The sequence below is a fragment of the Apus apus genome, chromosome 2 (assembly GCF_020740795.1).
Source record: "Apus apus isolate bApuApu2 chromosome 2, bApuApu2.pri.cur, whole genome shotgun sequence".
NCBI classification, from domain to species: Eukaryota; Metazoa; Chordata; class Aves; order Apodiformes; family Apodidae; genus Apus; species Apus apus.
The window spans coordinates 17,505,275-17,522,917 of NC_067283.1; the positions used below are offsets into that span (position 1 = coordinate 17,505,275).

Consider the following 17,643-nt stretch of genomic DNA (forward strand, 5'->3'; position numbering starts at 1 on the left):
TGACTACAAACAGAACTGCCTGAAAGCTTCATATGTTATTTCCACAGTCTCTCTTGATAAGAAGGAAAGATTGGTGAAAGGGAAAAATCATAATGTGAGACAAAGTCCTGAGACAAGTCTCTTCCATGCTTTCAGATCTCAAGCAGGCAGTGCTACAGCTTTTATTGCTAGAAGGCTTAGGCCTCAGCTTGCAGTTTCATTTTTCCTTCCTTGAGCACAGCTGGGACTCTGCTAGACTGTCACACAAAGCTGTTCAGGTGCTCCGTCTCTCAGGGAGACTCCATGAAGCTCTGGGTGAAGCAGGCTTACAGCAAAGCCCAGCCTTCAGGCACTCCTGTGGGAGCACTTAAAAATAGCTTCACCTGGGTAAGGAAACTACCTTATTCTCGCATCTTCTTCCTCCCTTTCCTTACAGAGCTCCTAGCTGGGCTCTGCCCAGGTGCTTGGCATAGGCACTTGCATCAAATCTTGCTGCAAACTTAAATGATACAGAAAATCTAATTTCAGGCACAAGCTTTCTGACCACTGCTGCTTTCACAGTATAATTCAGTTTTCTCTCTCTGCTACTGGTGTCAGGCTGGGCAGCACTTCAGAGGGTGGAGGGAAAATTGAGCAGAAAGGTGTCAGATTTTGGGAGATGGAGGCCGTGGGCGAGACATTAGGATTAAAATATTTTTTTTTTTGTACCTGTTGTTTCTTATTTCATGTCCTTTATTTAATGTCTTTGGTATTTCATGGCCCTTTTAAAATTGTTGCCATTATATAGTCTGTGTTGTCCTGGAAAGTGCCTAGACTGCTTTCACTGCTGTGCCAGAGGCTGACTGGAGTCTATAGTTAATTTGGGGGTAAGTGCTGGTGAAATAAAAAGACAGAATCAAACATAAAAAATTAAGCCTGTTTGAGGAGAACAAAACAACTAAATCTGTCTTGTAAAGAAAAGGTGAAGGGATACCAGATGGCAGATTTACACTTATATGCTAGTATTGAGCATTGCCTCAAATAGGGTCTGGTGATGGAACTGGGTGTTTTATGTTACAAAAACTAACAGAACGCATCTCATCATGAAAAAAATCTAGCAGGAGACATGGAAAGTTACAACTAAACATTCTCTTTATTGGGGCCTTGTTCCAAAATGGCACAAGTGATAAATGCTCACAGTGCCATCAGTGCTGCTAATGAAAAGATCCACAGTAACATTTACACTTTTATTTGGATTTAGATTAACACCACAGATAAAATACTTTGGTCAAACACAAGAACAGGTTACTATGCTGCTCCTTCCTGGCTGCAGTAAGTACAGTAACGTGGAAAAAAAAAAACAAAAAACAAAACTGGTTCTCCTGGAACACCAAATGTAAGTCTTGGATTGGCACATACAGCTAATAAATATATTGTTTGCACTTAGCACTTTAAAACGGAATTGCACATGCAAGATGTAACCAGGCTACTGATCACCTTCATCATTGTCCCTGTACTACTTTTACTTTTTAGCTCCTTCCTTGCCCTTTTTTTCTTTTGGCCAGCAAGAAAGAAGCATACAATTTGCTGTTCTACTCAGTATTTCAGTAACTAGTCTGCTGATTTTGACTCACTTAGCAAAGGTCACATTGAAGTTCTTCCTGATAGAATTGGTATCTCCTCTGTAGCTTGACTTGCAAAACTATGCGTCGTAGGCAGCAATAGAAATCCACTGAAGTGAGGTGAAAGGTCTGCCCCAAAGCTGACGAGGAGAGGTTAATACCAAGCAAAGATACATAGTAGAGGGACTGGTGTGAATGCAGTTCTTACAATATCAAGAGTCAATACCACTACCACACAAGTAATGACATATCAATAATATATTGTACAAGCTTATACAGCAACACATGTTGATTTGCAACATTGTACAGCTTAAATCTAAAGTGCACAGCCTCAATCTGAGGTGACAAAACAGTACTATCAATATAATAAAGGCAACACAATTACAGACACGATTTATTTCCTCTTACTTCATGTTCTCATGATATTACATTGAATCAATACTCCATTTATCTATTTTAGATTAAATTAAAACCACATTGCACTTTTTTTTCTCTTCAAGTATTTTAGAGACAGCAAAACAATATTGCTTTACAAATAAAAGTTGGCTGTTCAGGCAAGGTTAAAACCAAAACTTTAGTAGGGTTATAAGCAGACAGGCCTGAGCCACAGAACTCTTACCAACACTTCCAGATGTTGGGGGAAGAGATGATAAATGTCAGTTTCCATGCCAGAGTCACCTCTAATGTTAAGGAATGATGCAACACATTAATTCTGCAGGAGCTGTGCCCGTGGTTTCTGAAAAGGCCTGAGAGGCTCTGCCTGGGCTGTTTTAGCCAGATGTAGCCTTATTCAGTTTTTTCTACAATTTCAAAATCCTTTGCCTATAAGGATGGAGTCCAGCACTAGGAGAAACCTTTCACAAAGCGGTTTGTTACTTAGACCCCATTCCAGTCCCTCAGATTACAGTAATGTGTAATTCAGGCCTTGTCTCAGATCTGTACATCTGTAAGAAGTTTCTACCCTCTTAATGTAGCTGTGAGGTTTCATGCTATTTTTTTAGGAAGAATTAAAATAAATTTTAATTTTAGTGGTAGTTTTGTACTGCTGATAGAAGAAATGGTTCTGAGACAACCACTGAGTCAGACGTGACTTTTTTTGGATTGGCTTTTTTACCACAGAACACAGAAAACATCCAAATACAACCTTATTTCAGTCTTGGTTAGCACTGTATATTGATTGTGCGTCTGCTTAGTTAGACCAAGTGGGAAACATAATTAGGAATAATAGCATCCTATTGTTGTACTGTAGTTGATCTTATTAAGTGGTTTTAAGAGCTGCAGTACTCTTGAGGTTTTTAAGTAATCAACCCTGGAGATGTACAATCCATATGACATGGAGAAACGAGGTATTGGTACCTCTTAAGAATGTGTATGTGGACTTGCATTTTAAAAGAAGCAGTAATAAATATTTGAGGCACCTCCATCAAAAGAAGAAGAATCCTAGTTAATTTTCAGCTTCTGTCCTTGCAGTTTTATAACCCATATAAAATTAAAATATATAGTTTATAAAATAGGATATTTTTCATATATATATATATTTCCTTTTGTAAAACTATACCTATTTAAATACAATTGAAATGTCGCTATAGGTATATTAGAAATTCTGTTCTAATACTACGAAAAAGGCAAAATGCTTTCACATTTAAACATACAACTTGTATACTCTGCTTCTCACCGCCCCCTCCCACTTCTCCCAATTTGATTTTGTCACCATTTTGGGCAAATGTGGCATAATTCAGTCTGATTGATTTTGATTTGATGTAGTTGTGTTAAAATGAGGGATAATAATTTAAGTATCTTCTGTTCTTCCTTATTTGTTTTAATGCAGCTTTTTGTGCACCTAATTATTAAGGAGGTATTTTAAAACTCAGGAAAAGACTTTAAAGGAGCCATGTTTCTTGATTTTAAACTGTACTCTATTCCAACGCCACAATATAGAAATAGATTTACTTTGGAACAAACTACAATTACATTCGCACAGTTTGTGACAACTTAATTGTCTAATTAGAGGTCCAGGAACAGATTTTCCCACCCGATTATTATAAATCTTGTCCCAGGCGTTCTATTTCATCAATCAGGAAATCAATGTCTTGGTGAGTTGCTGCAGGGTTTGAGATGACCATCCGGAAGAAGTTCACTTTGTCTCCCAGCGGCTGGTAGCTCACCATGGTCGTTCCATACTCCATCATCCGGGCTTTTATCACTGGTGCCACCTGCAATGTGACAAAAAGCAGGGGATTACGACAATGATTGAATATAATAATAATTATTAAATTATTTTAACAATTACCACTATCCTCATTATTATAATAACAAAACGCAGAGTATGTTTTATTTAAAAAAAAACCCCACACATTAAGAGCTACAAGAAGCAGTTTAAGAATAAATTACATCCAGTATTGCTAAAAAAGTTGACATCAATTAAGCAATAAATGGCTCATTGAAAAGAAATGGGGTTTACCCTGCTTCTTTGTCCTGATCTCAAAATCACTGGGGAATCCTCCCCCTTTACTTCCTGGATGTTGCCAACAGCCACACAGTAGTTGTTTTTTGTAGTGCTCAAAACATACTGTTACAATTGGTTTCCACCTTCTTTTCATACACCAGAGTGCCATTTTATTAGTAAGCTCTTGCTGCACTTGCTGGGTTTAGCAATCACAATCTACAGTAACTTCAGTAAATATACAGAGTTTCTAATTACTCCAGAAACCAGGCAAACCCAGGGAATACCAACCTTGCAGATGAGAGGCAGGTGGTGCCAGCCTAACCTGCAATAAAATGACCAGCGAGGTGTCATTTGCCAGAATATCACATGACCTGTACCCTGGGAGACCATTTTGAGGATTGCCTGCGTGCAAGGATCCCAGTGTTCACTACATGATGTCCTGGAGGACGCTCCTTACCTTCATAAGGCGGCTCATTCTTTCCTCGTTGTCCTCCATACCGCGCAAGCTGGGGGGTATGTACCAGAAGCAGACGTTTGTGTGCTGAGGCTAAACACAACAACAATGGTTTACACTGTAAGAAATGCTCGTAATATCTCAGCTGCAATTAAGTTCATGCCTTCCCCCAACTCTCATACATCATATTGTGACACCAGTCAATGGCTTTCATTATTGTGGTCCACTGAGAGTCACCATCATTATTATTGCAGAAAAGATAATTTTAGGCAATTTATTCCCAGGGTGTCAGATGCAGAAACACATCATCCTGCTGTGCAAATTTATTTATCCCCTGCTGAGAGGCATCTATATCTTGTAGGTGCTGTCCCCCCCAGAGGCTGAAGGGTTTGTGTGGCTAAGGCAAGAGTCTATTACAGATAACTTAGAGGTGAGGACCATTGTCATTTACTTTTATTACATGACAGAATAATATAAAATCTGGTTCTGTAAACAGGAGTCACAGGTGGTTCATAAGACAGTCTAAGATTTTTCTCATATTTAATGAAATCTATTACTTCTCAGTTTGATTCAGCTAGCTGCTGTTTTAATATGCATGCACTGCAGTGTCTTAGCTAGTTTAACTTACATGGGAGCACCAAGTAGAAAGGCCTAAAGTAAAAAACAATTGACATTTTGTGTATTTTTGAAATCTCCCCATAGTTGTCTGCCTTGCTATGTTCCTCTTTGCTGGATGCTGGATGTGTGAGTTACAGCAACTCCTACTGCTGTCGGTTCCTTTACTCATCATCAGACCAGTGGACCAAATTCCGTGATGATGTGTGAGGTGCAAGAAATAAATCACACCATACAGGTAAGAGCCTGTGATCTCTGTCTGAAGAAACATGGTGACATTTATCCTTGTGCTGCAGAGTGCTTAGGCATGCACTAAGCAACCCTCTGAGAGACAAAAACTTCCAGGGCAAGTACAGAGAGCAAAAATGATCACAAGTACAAGGGAAAAAGCTAGAGTGGGATTTTCTTCCCCACTCTTTTACAGGCAAAAAAACAGTTAACTTTGTAACAGACATCTCTACCAGGCCTGACCCCAGCTATTGTAGCTGGAGAGGGTTGCCCACAAAGAGATGGCTGGGACAGTCTGGTGCAGTTCAGAGGTACAGACACACAACCCAAACTGCACTCCGTTGCCCTAGGCACTGCTCCCCAGCTGAGCACCCAGGGATCCCGTCTCAGTTGGACTCCCTCAACAGAATCAACAGGCCTATAGATATTTGTACCCCACATCGTGGTGTAACTCCTGCCACATGTGCCAACTGGGCTCCTGAGCAGCATTAGCCCCTACCCTACTGTGCTGCACCCCATCACAGCAGGGACTGCAGTGCAGACATCTCCCTGTCACCCCATGTCTCCTGGGACTGCCCACCTGAGAATGCTGATAAAAGCACTTTGCACAACCATCCTTTCAGAGTTGTGTGGGGCACTGTAACCACATAACAGACCCTGCTGATAGAAAACTGCAACTTTTTTTTTTTACTTAGGAGCTGGTCCTAACCAGGTTTGTGTAGTGTTAGCCTGAGATGCCAGTGTTTAATTTCAGCAGTGAAACTGTGCAAACTGAAATCTCATGCACAGCTGCCTCATCTCCCTTGTCCCTGGATTCCTTAAGGAAGACACATATTGGCAGAACAACAGGTTTTGTTACCAAGAACACTGCCTTCTGTCACATACTGTTTGTTTTTACCTGTTGGTAGCATCCCAATAGGTGACTAAGGGAAGTGCTGTTGACCAACTGGGAAAAAGAAGTTGCAATACATACCTTACCATCAAACACCATTTCATACCCTTCTCTGTTCTTTATTTTGTTGTACAGGTACTCTGCAAGTTCCAAGCACTTATCAATTTGTGCTTCAAATCCTGTGGTTCCCTTCAGAGACACAGAGAGAAAAATGTTATATGACTATCTGTTCTGTGGAGTGTCCTGCTGTTTTTAGAACAGGGGATTTTAATCTTCCAGAGGTGATGTGCTGGAGGCTTTTCCAATAATAGCTCTTCTTTTTCAGTTAAACACAGAACAAGCAGATACACTTTTAGAAATCATCCTGATGTGTGTGAAAATGCACATTTTGTTTGGATACTGTTCTGCTGCTGTAGTGTTTTTCTCTCTTCTTTTCTAAGTGACACCATATACACTCAGAAGCTGTGTTTTTAAGAGCTGAAGCAAATTCTGTTTTTCCTTCTCTTGCAAAAGCCATAATCCTCTCTCTGTGACATCATAATTGTTCCTGCAATCACCAGCTGTGATGCCACAGACAAAGGATACAGCTTTATGAGGGAAGAAGGGGAATAAACAGCTGGAAGAGATAAACCGTTTAAGAAACAGGCATCCTATTTTGTAACACTAATATTACAAGTGGGTTGTGAGAAGAGAAAAAGCAGTGCAAGGCATATTGAAAAAATGGTGTTTAGAAGACGAAATGTCTTTGAGTAATGGACTCACATCCCTGTTAAATATTTTCTGGCAGTACAGAACTGACTTAAAAGCCCATGTCATTATCCCTCTGTGTATAAGCGATTTCAAAACCAGGCAGAGCTAGCACAGCCATGGGAGAAAGGCTTGGAGTTAAAGAGAGACATGTGGCTAAAACTGCCTGCCACTCTGGAGACCCCAGTTAGCCCAACGAGCTATTGCAACCTCAGAAACTTGCATCCTCCTTTAGACTCCCACACTTGCAGCTACATTTGATGTCTGTCTCAGAACTGTTTTCAGAGTTTTAATGAAGCACATGAGGATCTCTAAGGCTTTTTGGAAATGAAAACAGTGATGTCATCTCCTTTGAACAAACCTGAGGCAACTTGACATAACAGACTGGATAAATATCTGGAAGAACTTATTTAGCAACTTTCTACAAATACAGACGAATTAATAATTTGAGCTCGTGTTTTCAGATTTTCCAGAGAACAGATTTTTATGAGTTTTCCTCTCCACCTTCAAAAGATTACTTTTTAACTACTGCATGGAATGAAGTGAGGTATTCCAGTCTTGAATTGCCTTGTTTAATTTCTGCTGTCATTAATACGTATTTTTATTTCCAGTAATCTTACTAACAACGTTCCTAGGTGTATGTTTTATGCTGTTAGACTCCTACAGTTACACAAAGCAAAAGCTATGCAAAGCCACGAGGTTTCAAAATCACGTGTGTTGCTTTGAAGCCAAATTGTTAAAGGTATAAAAAAACCAGAAAATAATAATGTTCTTTCTTTCATGTTCTATATGGGACATGCAGGTCAGATACTCTCTAAAATGATGATTACCTCTGTATCTGGTGTGCATTATTTTAATGCAAAGAAGTATCTTGCAGGCAGTCCTACCTTTGCCCTCCACATCAGCCACAGCTTGAAGACGTCAACGTGCCGCCCACACTGCAAAGCCTTGTCTCCCGTGTCGTAAGACAGGTCGTAGTGCTTGTCTTGTTGAAAGAGGTAGGAAGCGTGCATTTGATTGCAGCTCTGCATCAATCCCTTAGAGAAACAAAGACACAAAGCGATGCTGCCACAGATGTGACTACTGATTTGAAGTTTGCTTTGGTTGAGAAATCACAAACACCCAAATTCAGTGGAGTATCTGTTCAAGCACAAAAGAAAGATAAAAAACTGGACAAACCAGACTTAGTTGCTGAGTCAACTAAGTTTTTCATACCCTATTCGGTGCCCAGGACACCTTGGTACCTGACCTGGCAATGTGTAATCCACTCCCAGAGCCAAGGCATTCTTTTAAAAATAACTGGACATTGTGCTTCCAAGCATCATTATGCATAAGTGGATTTTTGGATCTCACTTTTTATTCCATGTTCTGGTTCCTTTTGCTCCTTTGCTTGGAAGGCTTTTTTTTTCTGTTTGAGTCAGACCTTGACAATGTGGTGACTAATCTAAGTAGTATCACACCACTTTTCTAATTGCTTTGGTATCAAAAATTCTGATTTTCATTGTTTTCTTTCTTTGTAGGCTCAGTTATTTTCTGCAAAGCCCTCAGCTGCAGTTTGGATCCTTAAGTGGTATAGAAAGCTTTGAACAGACGTATGAGCATATGGCCTTTAAACAGCCAGCTAGAGCTATTTCTGGGCTGCAAAACACCAGTTTGAGAGGCAGCTTTGTGGGAGGGCCAGAAGCCAGCAAGGTGAAGCTACCTGGCTCATGAAAGCATGAGGTTTCCTTTTTATCTTTTTAAATGAAATGCAGAAAGTCATGTTCTGGCTCTAGTTAAGTCCTCAATCCAGCTTAAGGTATACCTAAGGACTGTTGCCTACAGCTGCAATTTCTAGTGCAAGAAGAATCAAAACTTGGCTGTTTATCATCAAGTCTAATCTTTACGTGTAACTCAAAACAGAGACAGCAAAATCAGGGGGAAAAAACTGGCATTCTCCTAGTCTGAGCCATCTGTTCTCACTGAAGGTCAAGGATGGTACTGACTTCAACCATGCAGGATTTGTCTCAGGGCACCGACCCAGAGGGCAGATAAAAGCCAGATTCTCTCTTCGTAAGTGCAATCACTTTGTGTACAATCTGTTGTACAGCTGTTAGCAAAACAGCAACCAGCTTTTTGTTAGCTGGCCTAGTAAGTGGTGGTTGTATTCAGCTGTCTCAGTAATGATGGTTATATGGAAATTGCAGGCTTGGAGGATAATTCAAATTCTAGTACTGAATGAAATATCTACTTTTTATTCCATATAGACTTAAGTCTTCCCTTTTTATTTCCATGTTCCCCCAAGTGGATCAAAGCTGGGCTGAATTATCATAGAAGTCTAGGAAGTGCAATGATGCCTAGATTCTGGACCAAATGTCATGCTGCCTGTATTCCAGATCATTCGTTCTAAGAGGACTAGAGTTTACCTACAGTTACATTTTGTGCTTCACAGAAACTAGTGGGGTTACACAGTTATGCACCCATGATTTCACTATGGATACAAAACTCTGTGAAGACATTGCCATTTATTGGATCTATCATTTCTGCTAGACAGCTACTTTAGTTCCTTTTGCAGTCACAGCCTGAGCACGTGACTAGGTATTTCTCCATTTCTTTTCTAATCCTCATCACATTGGCAAATATTAGCTATGACAGTTATAAAGAAAACATCCAGGATTTTCTGAAGCAAAATGTTAGAAAGGATCAGAGAACCAAATACACTGAGTCTTACCTCTTCTCTCACTAGCAGGGCTGAGCACTGCAGCGGGACACCCATCATCTTGTGAGGATTCCAGGTCACCGAATTAGCCCTGGGACAGCAAAACACATGAAAGTCAGACATTGTTCTGTGGTGGTGAAACCACAGAGACATTTAGTAATAACAAGAGTAATAATTAACATGTTGCAATGCACACTCGTTTCTTTTTCTGAGCCAGCAAAGCTGCAAATGATCATGGCTGATGTCAGGAAAGCAATGCCTTCATTAAGGGATCTAATCCACTCTAGTTGTTTTTTGGATGACAATTCTGCTAGCTTATCATAGGGTAACTGCTCTATCCACTAAACCCAATCAGCATTAAACTTCCTGGGGAGTCATCTATACTTCATAAACATAGGGCAAACTTCCTCAAAAATCCTGACTTGCTGATGAACTTTCTAAAGTCACAGGGCTGATTGAAGTTGCACATAATAAGCAGACAAACTAGTGTACTCCCTACCACCGATTCCAATTTCAGTAAGATTTTAGTTAAGTGGCTTACATACACGTTTGAAATTTCCTTTATATACTTCTGGGTACCTCTAAGACTCTGAATAACTTGGAAAACTTGGCTAGAAGTAATTTTTCTCACTGCTCTGCTGACAGTAAATTTTCTTAGCTCCTTAACTTTAGATTGGCTATGACAAGTCACACAGCTGGAGGACTGAGCCCAAAACTACCAGAGTGCTAAAGATAGAACTGACCCACCCTTCCACAAAAGAGTCTGATCCTGTCTCCCTTCAGGACACGTTCACTGAAAAAACAGCTGTCAGCCCAGGCAGGGCACTGTCACAACACAGCTTAGAGATGAGATGTTTGGGACTGTGGCTGAATTAAAAGATTGTCCAGTTGTTTATTATTTTAATGTTGCGTTATGCTTGACTGGCTATTTGTTAATATTATTACGTATGACGATTAGCTGATAGATGTATATACTTGCATCCTATTTGGCAGGCTGTCAAGGATGCATAGTGCACAGGATTTCATGTAGTGCAGTGATTTTAGTTTTGATGGTATAAATTGGCATAAAACAGTCAAGCGAGGCCTGTAAAAACTTGAAGAACCCATGACACGCTCGCAGATAACATTTATGTGAACAGAGATGAGCATGTAGGAATCTGGCAGCATTTTCCTTTGTAGGATTTGGAGACAGCATTAAAGGTTTATGCATGTCCTTATCATTTCCTGCCAAATTGCTTCCACTCCTTCAAAGTAAGCAACTCCAAAATTCACATGGACAGCGTGCAGCACTCCTGTGCTTTCTCCTCTGCTATCCAAATGGGACTGTGCAAGTGCCTTATGCAAAATCTGTAGAGAACAGAACAGGCAACATCTGGCCACTTGGCTCAGTTTTTTGAGTATTTGGCAGCTTTTAATCAGCTCAGTCAGTCATCTGATTACAACACCAAAGCTAATGACTCTGAACACACACTCAGGTCTATGTATTTCCTTTGATATAATACTTTTAAATTTTTATCTGTGCCTGTGTGGATCAGGCAGAAATTCTTTTAAGAGGCTTCTAGGTAATATAGTAGTGGAATGGGTTTTCTCAAGGAAAAAATAATTATTTACTGACAGCAGCCAGATGTTAACTATCTGCTTAAAACATTGAATTTACCCTAAGGTCATTTATTTCCCCAATTACATCCCAATTGCACACAGAAGAAAAAAATAATTATGGAAAACAAAAATGCACCATTTTTCATTTGTTATCAGTTTTTCTGGGCTTCAGCCATTAATAAGTCCTTGCAGGAATTGCTGACTGAGACAAACAGTGAAGGAAAAAAGCTACAGGGATCCACAGATGTTTTTTTAAAGCATCTTATGTTTGCCCAAATACCTGAGCACCAATCACCTATATGTTTTTTTTGCCTGAGAGTCACAGGCAGAAGAAAAAAAGAGGAAAAGTTTTCCTTTAGAGATCCCAAATGGATGACAGGAGAGATTAAAGAGTAGCAGAATTTGGCCCTCAGCCATCATTAAAAACACACTGAGGTGCCTTCACCACCCAGGGGCAGCCCCAGGAAGGAAGAGTGCTCAGACCCTGCATGGCAGCACTCCTTCAGATCCAAATATGCTGTTCTCACACAGCCATCACCCCCTGCCCAAGCCTCTGGGAGTGGGACACCAGACTGAAACTCCTGATGATGGTCAGACCCCTCTGCTCCTGATACCAGGGGACTCGCTTCCTTTAGGGTGCCTTGCAGCACCTTGAATTTGACATTTAGGGACTGGAAGGCACAGTAAGGTTGGTCCTGCAACTCCTCCTGCCTTTGACAGGACTACTTTTTCTGGAGTGACTCTTAACAGGATGGGGATCTCAGAGCACAAAGTGCTCCACTGAACGCTCCCTCTTTGTACCTTTCTCCTCTGTCCAACCTGACTGAGTACCAGCTCCAGTTCTCTTCTACCCAGACCTGTAATATCTGGGTTGTGCTTGAATATCTACCATAAAACAGGAATGTCAAAAAAATTACGTCTAGTAAGTCTACGCTAAAGGTTCCCACATTTGAGAGCTGGACAAACTGTAATGAGCCGCAGTATCCATCAAGCAGCGGAACAGCGCTGGAAAGGACAGATTTCATTAATTCACTGTCAAACATATGGAGATGGTGCTTATCAAAGTACCAGATAAAATCCAGTGGAGTTCTGGGTCTAAAGCACATTATTTAGAGATTTTTCCAATACAGATTCAACCTGAACTTCTCATACCAGCAGAAATTTGGACAGCAATTTGGAAGGCAAACTCTTTTTTTCATGCTCTTGTCTTCACAGGCAACTGGGTAGATTCTTCTAACTTGCTGGATGTTTGGACTTGTGTCCTTTTAATGCACAACATGTAATTTTGCAGTGCCAGGGGCAGTCCTAACTAAATTGAATCCATACAGCTTTTGGCTGCTTTCCAAATTTTGCATGTGAGCTGTATAAGAAAGGTATCCTCCTAATCTTCAGGAACAGGATGAGGAAGTTGTTTGTAATTTTAATTGGCAAGGAAGAGCAATCCATTTTAGAGATAAAAAAGGTGGAAAGGAGTAATAATTTACTCTCTTAACAGCATGAGCTTCAGACGATTTGCAAATGTGAGAGTGACTCCATCTATCCCAGTACAGTGTCTCTAACAAGTGGCCTAAATCAGTGTCTGGGAAAAAAACCACAACAAAACAGGGCAAGCATATATGACATTCCTCCAAATATTCTCTGAGCACCCAGTCATTTGTGGCTCACAGAAGTCCCACTTTAATTATTTATTATTAATTTTTATTTATTTCCCTTGAATTCAGGTAAATCTTAATGTCCTAAGGCAAGGAGTTCCTCACCTTAACTAGAAGTTTCTAAATAAGCAGCTCTTTGTATGTTTAAGCTCAGTCTTTCCAGATTCCAAACTGGACTGATGTCACTTATGATCATCTGTGTACATGTGCAGTGCTCACAAGTTCATGACTCCAACTGTGTATACCAAGGCACAGATCCACTGAGAAGTCACCAACATGCCTAGAAGGGGATATTCTCTCAGAAGTGACAGAGCAGTGGTCAGTGACTGCCAGGAGCCCTGTCCAAACTACAGGTGCATCCACCTTTTATACTTAAGACTTCAGCATGCAAGACCTCCCTCCAAGATTAATTTCTTAGAGAAATGGAATTGCTAATCCATGTTTGACACTGTGACAGGGGATGCTGCAGAAACCACTCTGGAGCTGCAATGTATGGCGGAAGGGAATGCAGACAAGTTTCTGCAGTTTGTACTAGCAAACAAAGTGCCACACTACTGTAGCATTGAACAAAAGCACTCAGCAATGCTGTTACATCTGGAAGGGCAGTTTGCATAATCTCTCCATATTGCATTTTGGGAATAACATTGATTTGTATTTTTATTTATACATATTGCTATGGTAATAAAAAGTGTGTTAAAATGCATTTAATAAATGTGTTTAATTAACATTAATAAATCATACCTTTCAACACCATTTAACTTCCATTTGTGTTTTCTTGACATCAGGAGCCCACCTCCCCATGCTCCCTAGAAGGCAAGACACATTATCTTAATGAGAGGAGAACTCTGCATTTCTCCATGGTGACATCTGTGCATTCACATCAGTTTGGGGCCTTTCTTTTTTCTTGTTGATGTGACACATTTCAAAATGACCAGGCAGATGGGGCCTGAGGCATCAGCTATTCTAACAATTTTCTTCCAGTAGCTTGGAAACAGCAGTTTATAGCCCATAATCTGAGTATCAACCCTCATCATCTTCTCACCCCTCCCTCAGCACCTCCTCTGACACTGACACATTAGGCTGCCCCCATGCTGTAATTAATGACTTGCAGAGCTGCTCCTGGGTGAGCTGCCTTTTCTCTTTTAGTGACTAAGTGATTATAACAAACCAGACTGGGGTCTCAGCTGATCTGGTGAGTTTTCCTTACATTTCAGTTCACTTTTGCTTGTGACACCTACTCATTCGCTTTCCCTCAGAGATCTGGGGCAAGCTGGCATTTCATACGACTGAGAAGTAGTTGAAGGTAAATATTAATTCTTCCTTTGAATTGGGAGTGATTTTGGCTGACAGAGTAATCCAAAGCAAGATACCTAGCCTTACAGAAATCCAATTACCAAGGCTTTCTGGAAAATGGATTTGCAAAAATGATACAAAAGCCATTCTAGGGATGAAAGATGATCCTTCAGAAAGATTTATTGGCGAGAACCCAGATGAAGTTAACTGGCCAATCAGATAAATTCCTCTAGCATTTGCACTAATCTGTTCAGCAATTTGGGTACTTTACCCCAGACAACTGTAGACGTTTCCTTACATATTTATTTTGCAGCTGCTGCAGCTGAGCCAGTGATCAGTATAGTTCTTATGTATTCCTTGTACTAATGGTGTTTAGAGATAAAGCTGAAGGCCAAAAGCATTCAAAGTAGGTCATCTCAAGTATCTCAGCTGCTACAAGTACCACACAGTCACAGCTCCTGAAATGCCCCCCTGTCCTGAGCCTTTCAGAGGAACGGGAAGTCAGGGCTCGGATGTTAGACTGAATTACAGGAACAAATACAACCGGTTTGTACAAGATTACACTGTCTAAAATAAATTATTTAATGCTAATACACCTTGCAATCACCCCTGTCCCCCAAGATGATACTTACATCCACGTGCATCCAGATTTTGTATTTCTTGCAGATGTCTGCAATAGCTATGAGAGGATCAAATGCCCCGTACACTGTTGTCCCAGCTGTGGCACTCACCAGAAAAGGAACAAATCCCTGCAAGAAAAGAGAGGTATTTGGCAAGCGCAGAGAGCTTCAGCCTCCTCAGCCTGCAGCAGCCCCGATGCCTCTTGTGCTGCCTCCACAGTGAGCCCACAAGTGTCTCCTAGAGGACGTACCGACCATGTTACACGGCTTTTCTCTTAGTTTAGATGGAAGCGTATTACAGTTTCTACCTTAAGGTGGCAGCAAACTTCCAAACCAGCATCCTCCAGTTGTTAGGATGCATGAGACAGGTGGCTCAGAAGAACAATTCTGCTCCATGAAACACGAAGGTCGGCTCTTCATGATGTCGAGGTAAACAAACCTCACTCAGGCACCACAGTGCAAGAAATACCTCTGGTGGCCTGTGCCATTATGCCAGTCAGTGTCTGAAGTGTGGTGGCCCAGTCCTGTCAGTGGGACAAGGGGCAACGCACAGGGGAGGTGTAAGGCTCACCTCCAGCCCCATCCCTCGAGCAGAGTGAGGAGACAGCCACCTCCACAGAGACCAGGGACCATCTCTTGGATTCCCTCTGCTAACTGCTGTGCCTCAGAGAGGCGCACTCACTGTCTGCCACATGCCAGAATTTATACCAGTGCTTAATTTTAAATTCAGTGGTGGTTCTGTTGATTTCATAAGCAGTACTCACAGCAGCAAAGGTAAAGAGGGGCTACGTTTTTGCAGAGCTGAGGATTAACTATAAAAAAGGTTTGAACTTCCCTCTGCAAAGTTAAATATGTGGTCAGTAGGTGTGGTCCTCCACTGCCACATTGCCTTCCATTTCTATCTATTATATCATTTTTCTCAGACAAAGTAAGCTTTTAATGAAGATTTTTCTTATTAATGAGCTTTGAATGCTGTGCTTCTAATTATTATTTACATAAATATTGTTGAAGGCACAGGGCTAGGTTCATTGCATACTTTAATCTGTTGTTTTAATTCTAGCTTCTATTAATGAGCACATACAAAACTAGTGCATTTTTCAATATGTGTGGATTTTAGTTTATCTTCCATTGTTTTGATCACTATGAGGAATACTTTAAACATCTTAAAACATATAATAAATTACTTGGATGATTACTCTGTTTTTGCCAATACTCAGCTGACAAACTGCATCACAGAGAGATAATATGAAAAAGGAGAATGTTATGCAGAAGAACACCTAAAAAAGTCAAATAGTAGATGGAGATCATAAAAAAGCTCTAAACCTATTTTCACAGCAACTCTTGCCTCAGTAATTGCCAGCCTCCATTTTCCATTTCTGAAAAATAAATCAAAAGTTAATGGGCAAGCCTATGTCGTTTTACCTGGGAAAGCAAAAATTTAACTAGCTGTACCATTCTTTGTTTGTTGGTGGTTTTTTTTCATTTTTGGAAGAAGAAAGCTAGTAAACTTACTTTTTGTTTGGCTTCAAGAATTCTTCTTTCAAGGTCTGATGGGATCATTTTCCCTCTGGAGCAAGAGAGAGCTATGTTAGACGTGATCTTGAAATCAGCTCTTACTGTTACTTCTTCATTTAAGAGGAAACCCAAATAAGAAACAAAGTGACTTTTTTTGCCCAGGCTTATGTAGCACTGAAGAGCACAGAAAGATTCTGACCATCAGTCTGAGTTTTTACCCTAACTATTCTGTCAACCAGTCTGCACCAACCTGGTGATGGTTACTGAGAGCTTACCTCATAGCCACCCTAATTAGACTTATGCTGCTCCATGGAGACTCCTGGTCCTGTTTGACATTAGAGCCCTGGGAATACGCTCCAGACTCCCAGGGAGATGCTCAGCCCAGGGTCCCAAGAAGCTTGTGGGTGCCAAACTCCAAAGTCTCCTTTCAGCAGGCACAAAAAATGCCAGCTGAGCTGCACAGCCTTGAGCAGCACAACTCAGCTGGGGTGTAAGCAACTGTCTCTGTTTCCATCCCAGGGATGAACTAATTTCAGGGCGACTATTCCACAGTTTCGTGCACTACATGTTCACATCTGCTTGAAGCAGGATACAAGAAGAAGTGACCAATCGACTCATTAAATGCACTGTCAGGCCCTTTGTATTGACTGTGTTCTGTACTGGCAACACCTTTATTAGGAACCATTCACCTGAGATGCAGGCACAGTGGTACAAGGCTTGAAGTTTATGAAATCCTGTAAACGAGTTAGGTGCAAGATAAGACAGTGCTGATACTGAATACTGAGGTTAAGGTTTTATTTGCTTTGGCCACAAGCAAGACTATCTAAGAAGACAGTACACAAAACAGCTATACAAACATGACAGCTCCCCACATTACAGGAATCAAGTCTTCACTCATTTTTAATGTTGCCCATTTAGACTAATACTATTTTTAAAGTATTTTTTCAGTTCTCAGTGCAGTTGGACACAATTTTTCTTTCACTAAGCATTGATTTCCTGTTGCTATAAAGAACAACCTTTACTAAAGCTCAAAATAATAGCTTCAGGGAAATAAAAAAAACTCTTTAGTTTTAGTTTTGATCTTGCATAAAAAAAACAACCTGAGGTGTTTTCATGACTTTCGGATAAATGTAAATAAAACTTTAAAAATTATTAACTGCTTCTAATAATATTCTGCTAGTTTTTTCAAGTTTTTATCCTTACACAGTAAGAAAAAATTAGTTCAACAGAAATGGGTTTGTACTGCTGAACTTTTTCCAAAATCTGTCCTGCCTTATTTTTCTACTGAAAAATAGCTAAAAATT

The 17,643-nt window shown here is 40.5% G+C and overlaps 1 protein-coding gene across 2 annotated transcripts in view; it reads right to left on the minus strand.

The window, feature by feature from the left end:
* Positions 1 to 1,191: 1,191 nt before the first annotated feature.
* GAD2 (glutamate decarboxylase 2) overlaps positions 1,192 to 17,643 on the minus strand; it is a 40,761-nt gene continuing 24,309 nt past the window's right edge. For both annotated transcript variants that reach the window (XM_051611901.1, XM_051611902.1), the window contains 8 exons: positions 16,337 to 16,391; positions 14,837 to 14,953; positions 13,653 to 13,717; positions 9,673 to 9,751; positions 7,850 to 7,999; positions 6,297 to 6,404; positions 4,484 to 4,573; positions 1,192 to 3,793 (listed from right to left, as the gene is read on the minus strand). In XM_051611901.1, the coding sequence (XP_051467861.1) occupies positions 3,620 to 3,793; positions 4,484 to 4,573; positions 6,297 to 6,404; positions 7,850 to 7,999; positions 9,673 to 9,751; positions 13,653 to 13,717; positions 14,837 to 14,953; positions 16,337 to 16,391 (838 nt within the window). In that variant the 3' untranslated portion in view covers positions 1,192 to 3,619. The remainder of the gene's footprint in view (positions 3,794 to 4,483; positions 4,574 to 6,296; positions 6,405 to 7,849; positions 8,000 to 9,672; positions 9,752 to 13,652; positions 13,718 to 14,836; positions 14,954 to 16,336; positions 16,392 to 17,643) is intronic.